The sequence below is a fragment of the Gastrolobium bilobum genome, unplaced genomic scaffold (genome assembly GCF_033153095.1).
Source record: "Gastrolobium bilobum isolate Gb01-03AN ecotype WA unplaced genomic scaffold, APGP_CSIRO_Gbil_v1 utg4366, whole genome shotgun sequence".
NCBI lineage: Eukaryota > Viridiplantae > Streptophyta > Magnoliopsida > Fabales > Fabaceae > Gastrolobium > Gastrolobium bilobum.
The window spans coordinates 75106-81884 of NW_026895214.1; the positions used below are offsets into that span (position 1 = coordinate 75106).

Consider the following 6779-nt stretch of genomic DNA (forward strand, 5'->3'; position numbering starts at 1 on the left):
TACAAGTCCAAGCCTGGTTCCAACACGAGCTTTTACTAAACGAGTTCAGGCCTTTACGAGCTGAGCCAAAGACCCCTGGCTTGTTTACCACCCCTACTGAGAAGCTTTAAGGCCGAGCTTTTGAATTAAAGTATGAGGCTTTTTTATTATATGAGCTTTTATACATATTCAAGCCTGAAGCCAACAACTAATTTTAGACATGTAAGCTCATGTCTTCACGAGTCGAGCCAAAAATCCTTAAAGGTCCCTGATTTGTTTAGCACCCTAATAACAAGTTAACAATATGAGTTTCATTCTCAATAATTTATACCTATTTTTTTATTTTGGTATTATATTAAATTATTATTGCATGGATTTGTATAAGAGCCTGATAATTATCACACTTGTCATTTGAGATTAATATCATACTTTTGCAAATATCTTTTCCGTCTGCATTCTGTAAATATCCAAAAATTACTCAAAAGAATAACTAGGATTATAGAATTAAAAAATAATTCTTAATATATATGCATTGAGGTTATAAAAGTTCACATCTTTTCTCTATATTAAAATAAAGAGGTATGATATTTTTATTAACAATTTTTTTATCATTTTTCAGCAGATACTTTCTGAAAAGAGAGAGAAAAAAGAATTTTTGATATACTACTGATAGTATATAATTATATTAAATCAAATAATAAAATATTTAATAATAAAAATATCTTACCTCTAAAACAAATATGCAATAAGTCAATAACGTACTCAGAAGAAAATAGCTGCCCCATTGGAGCGCCATGCAGCCGAGAATAGGAATGCTTTTTTGGTATAACGGTGGAATTAAAAATTGGGTGCGATAATATTAATATATTTTATAGTATAAAATATAAAAAAAAAAAAAAAATTCTCCGATATAACAGAAACTAACACAACACATTCTTATTGGCTGAATGTATCTGTGAGGTGGAGATCATCTTCTTCTGTGCATCTGTAGTAGATACATCTATTTTTCGACAAGTAACACTTGGATAAAAAAATATTTTTTTCTTCTTTTTATATAAACATGTCAGTCATTTCTTATTTTTTATTGGTACAACAATAGTACCATAGATATTTCCCTACGATGGTATTGAAATTTTTTCCCGAGAATAGTTGCATCCTGTACCATTACAGATTCAACCAATAGAGACCTAATTATTTTATCGGAAATATAATTATAATGTTGCTAGAACAGGAACAGTATTTTCTGCGCTAACATTGAATGTTGTGCTTAACTTTTTTTTTTTTTTTTTTTAATTTGTGAGTCCTTCCTAAAATTGTGTTTGCAAAAATTTGATCCTTGTTCCTGTAATATTGATACTCGCAAGTCGCAACCCCCTTATTTTATATATCAACCAAACAGAAAAATAAAACTCACTATACTCATTAACAATGCCGGACCCAGAAATTTATACAGAGGGGGGCAAAAATTTATATTATTGTTATGAAAAAATAATGCCAATTGTGATTGGAATGATCATAATATGGATGCAAAAATGTCTATTAGAAAGAACCTAATAAAATTTATATTTTTTTTGCTTGCAAGACTTTAGATATGATAGGCACATGTACAATGTGCTGGAGGTGTACATGACTATATACAAAAATTGTAGAGACAAAGATTTCTGTAAGAATGTGACAGGGGTGCACGAAGAAACGTGTTTAAACTGGTAGAAGCCAAGACTTATTACTTCTCAATGGGAGGAGGTTTAGGTTTCTCTGGATAGGGGATAAAGGTTTCCCTGTAATAATAAGTAAAGTTTCTGGGTGTATAAGATTTTTTTTTCAGACTTTAAGAGAGGGGCGAGGGCCAACCCTAGCCCCCCATGTGGGTCTGCCTCTGCTCATTAAAGAGCAAATAATATATTCTGGACTCTAATGGGTATAGCATAGCCAGACTCAACTCACTACCTTAGAATAAATTCAGAAACTTACAATTGATTTTGAAACTCAACTTTATAAATGGAAAATAAAAAACTAAAACTAATATTTTAGTGAGTGACAGAGTCACGTTGGTACCTGTCAAAACAATGATGTCATATTATGAATATTTTTGCATGTTTATTCTTCTTCTACGAGAGTCAATTTATACATAAATGAGAACTCTATGTCTATTACAAATTAGTTGTCAATCAGCTATGAATAAGGAAATGAAATAACTTGTTACTATCTCTATTTAATACAAATCTCCTATGATTATGTCAATCAACTTCAAATAAAAAATTAATTTATTTAATACAAATCTCTTATTATTATGTAATTGTGTAATCAATGATTAAAATTCTAACAATTGTACAACTCAACAAATATTATCTCATTTCAATAGGATCAGTTGGTATAGTACTTTAGCACTGCCTAATTTAACTATGTTTCAAGCATATCTAAATAAATATAACAAATCATATTTCAATTTTTTTGAAAACTAGTCACATTTTGGATGTAACTATATAACTGTAGCTAATTTAATACCAGCTGAAATTTTTGACATGACTAAGATACTTTGCTGATGTTTAGTCACTTGAAAGTTCATGATTTTCAGCAACAGCATGATACCAGAAGTTGCTGAAAATATAAAAATACTCGCTCCTCTACTCACATATATTCAACTGCATAATTACCGCTCCTTTTCGCCCTTTGGCATGAGAGAATATAGAGAACAACCCCTCCTCTATCGGATGCTAATTTAAAAGTTAGATAAAATTTTTAGAAAGTCATATCCTTATCTTTGTCACTTATTCTTTGAATTAATTTTTTTTTTAAACTCATTCACAATGTCAAAATTGTCATTTTCCACCTTTGATTTAGGGAATCTTGTAATTAATGCCCCCTAGTCCCCTACCAAACCTTCGCCATTATTGTTACGAACCTCTTGACTGCTCCTCTGTATTGACATTATTTCCCTTGCTCTACACGCTTTACGATTTTTTTAATAAAATAATACAAGCATTGTCCATAAGATTTTTTTTTGAATAAACTCATTGTCCATAAGATAACTTGGGTACTATCTTCTTTTGATTGTAGCATTGATAATGTCAGGAAACTGTCTCAAATAGGAAAATTTTCAAGTTTTTAAGTGTATCTTTCATTTACAATACGATATGCGTGTTATTTTTATTAAATTATTAATAAATAATTTATTTTAATATCATGTGAAAAAATATTTTGACAAAAAATAAAATATGTGTCACATTATTTATGAAAAATATACCAAAAATTGAGTGCATCACTGTCACCGAAGATATTCTCCTTAAGACTCAACTCACTACCTTTCTTAGAATAAATCCAGAAACTTACAATTGATTTTGAAACTTAGCTTTATAAGTGGAAAATCAAAAACTAAAACTAATGTTTTAGTCACTTGAAAGTTCATGATTTTCAGCAACATACCAGAAAGTTGCTGAAAATATAAAAATACTCGCTCCTCTACTCACGTTATTCAACTGCATAATTACCGCTTCTTTTCACTCTTTGGCATGAGACAATATAGAGAATAACCCCTCCTCTATCGGATGCTAATTTAAAAGTTAGATAAAATTTTCAGAAAGTCATATCCTTATCTTTGTCACTTATTCTTTGAATTATTATTATTTTTTTATAAACTCCTTCACAATGTCAAAATTGTCATTTTCCACCTTTGATATAGGGAATCTGGTTACTAATGCCCCCTGCCAACCCTTCGTCATTATTGTTATGAACCACTTGACTGCTCCTCTGTATTGACATTATTTCCCTCGCTCTCCATGCTTTATGTTTTTCTTAATAAAATAATACCAGTATTGTTCGTAAGATTGGAACGTTTGGTACAGAAAAAACAAAATTTAGTCGAAAATCTCAATTTTTAAAATTATAATTTTTATATTCAATTTATGATATTATCCATAAATTTAAAATTTAAAAAAATTTAGTTTATCAAAAATCATAAAAATTCCAAACGCCCCCGGTTAATGTCAGGATATTGTCCTGTTTTGATTGTAGCATTGCTAATGTCAGGAAACTGTTTCAAATAGGAAAATTTTCAGAGTTACCGATGCAGTTGTGTATCTTTCATTCATAATATGATGCATCTTATTTTTATTAAATTATTAATGAATAATTTATTTTAATATCAAATAAGAGAATAATTTGACAAAAAAATAAAACACTATCCCATTATTTATGAAAAATACACCGAAAACTGAATGCATCAGCATCGCTGTCACCGAAGATATTGTCCTCAAATTGATCTTCTACTAAGAATAGGGTCAAATTTTCGTAGAAATTTGGTCTAACTCTCTGTTGATAGCCCCTACTACCAATCTAACCTAATAGTTGATCTCATGACACTTTTTAAATGTTTAACTATTGTCACATATTATTATGTACAAATTTTTTCGGGAGTTTCAAGGAATAAATTTAATATTTATAGTCCCAATATATGTATAATATAACATAGAGTAATTAAGTAATAAACATTTCCGGGGAATACTAAGGAGTAAGGAGGGTAGACTTGGATGAGAACACAAGCATCCAAATTTAAGGTCAAACAGGGCGCTAAAGAACTTGGAACTGGTGCCCCCTGCAAGAGCGAGGGAATATATAGTTGGTGAAAAGGAAGCTTCTGGTTACCGAACCCTTTCTAGCTAGTGGCGAGCATGTTGTGTTAGCATAACCTTTATAGTTATTTAATCATGTTAATATCAAAGTAGTTGCTTATGACTCCTCCAGCAACTTGCCCTCTCTATAAATTGGACACCATTTTGGGGCTTCTCATAGAAAATACACTTCCAAGTACGAAAGAAAATTAAGTTAGGTATACAAAACAGAGATGGCTGTCAATAACGAAGAGGATCAACAAAACCAACTCGTCGGCCACAAAGAACTCGCTCATAAGAGTCTCCTTCAGAGCGATGAACTCTATCAGGTTCATTCAACATCTTTTTTACTTTAATCTCTCAACGTATAAATAATATATATTTTTATTATTGAGTCTCATATTCGCTAATACATGTACTAGTGCAGTATATACTTGAAACCAGTGTGCATCCAAGAGAGCACGAGAGCTTGAAGGAGCTCCGCGAGATGACAGAAAAACACCCTCGGTAAGATCATGTTTAATTTCCTTCATAAACACTAGTCTTTTTTAATAAACTAATTTACCAAACACACAAGAGTTTGTAAATTTTGTGTGGATTTCACACTTGGTTATAAATGTCTAGTATATCTCTACTGCAAACTTTTGTGTCTGCACAAAATTTTCAAGCCGATCATCACACTGTTAGTACCAATTTGTGGGAAAAGCTTTTTAATTAATTAATTAACAAGAAATTAATTGTAAAACAGGAACCTCATGGCCACACCACCAGACGAAGGACAACTTCTGAGCATGCTTCTTAAGCTCATTAATGCAAAGAACACAATGGAAATTGGTGTCTACACTGGTTACTCTCTGCTCTCTACTGCCCTCGCTCTTCCCCATGATGGAAAGGTCCTTACTTATCTTGATTACCACATATAATTAAACTTTAATATATCCTCATAAAATTCATAAATTAATGTATGGGTGATGAACTTGTTTTAATTAGATCTTGGCTATGGACGTGAACCGCGAATATTATGAGTTGGGATTGCCCATAATTCAAAAAGCTGGAGTGGCTAACAAGATTGATTTCAGAGAAGGACCTGCTCTTCCTCTTCTTGACCAACTGCTTAAAGATGTGAGTGTACCATATGTCACCATCTTAATTTTTGTCCATGCTTTACAAATGTATGTATATGGGGGGAAGGGGAACCATCAACTATATGTTCGTTTTTTCTAGTTAAAACGTAGATAACTTATTTAATGTGAGTTTAAATTGAGGCGGAAATCAAAATATTTTTGTAATTATAATTTATTTCAGAGTTACAGTAATCTTTTTCATTATAATTTTTTAATTTTTTAACCCAAAACGACGTCGTTTTGGGTGCGAATGTACAATTTAGAAACATTAAATTCTATATATATATATATATATATATATATATATAAACAAATGCGTATATTAGCGTTGGCTTGACTTGCGAAATGAGTTTGTGATTCGTTGAAACTGTGTCAATTTGGCAGGAAAATAACAAGGGAACATATGATTTCATATTTGTGGATGCTGATAAGGACAACTATTTAAACTACCACAAAAGGGTAATTGACCTTGTGAAGGTTGGGGGCTTAATCGGGTACGACAACACTCTTTGGAATGGATCTGTGGTGGCCTCACCTGATGCGCCTATGAAGGACTACATCAAGCATTATCGCCCTTATGTGATTGAGCTCAATAAGTATCTTGCTCATGATTCTAGGATTGAGATTTGTCAGCTCCCTGTCGGTGATGGGATTACCCTGTGCCGCCGCATCATCTGATCACTCCTTCCTTGCCCCTTTCGTGTGCTTCAAGAATTTCGATTTTTATATTAAAGTTTTTAATAAAATTATGTCTTGTGAACGATGATCCAATACATAATACAAAATCTTTTGCACGAAGAGTCTGGGATCTGAAGTTTTTATTGTGTACATTGTGTTTTTTATAAGCCGTTTTCTTTTTAGAGTAGTTGCACGCTTAAGTTTTTCACCAGTATTTTAAAAATTAAACTTGAAAATGAACTAAACGAAACTTTTACATAATGATATGATTTAGGGGTTTATTACTCTCAAGTAACTTCAAAATAAATTTGTGTTCCTACAGACACATTCAAAAATGGGACCCACCAAGGTGAGAGAAAAAAAACAAAAAAAAGGGAGTGGCTCAGTTACC

The 6779-nt window shown here is 31.7% G+C and overlaps 1 protein-coding gene across 1 annotated transcript; it reads left to right on the forward strand.

Moving 5' to 3' along the window:
* The first annotated feature begins 4816 nt into the window (after window positions 1-4816).
* Window positions 4817-6400, forward strand: LOC133300129 (caffeoyl-CoA O-methyltransferase 5-like). The gene is made up of 5 exons (XM_061499630.1): window positions 4817-4915; window positions 5014-5093; window positions 5335-5479; window positions 5577-5708; window positions 6095-6400. Exons 1-5 carry the CDS (start codon window positions 4820-4822, stop codon window positions 6386-6388), a joined length of 747 nt encoding a protein of 248 aa, XP_061355614.1. The 5' UTR covers window positions 4817-4819; the 3' UTR covers window positions 6389-6400.
* The last annotated feature ends 379 nt before the right edge of the window (window positions 6401-6779 follow it).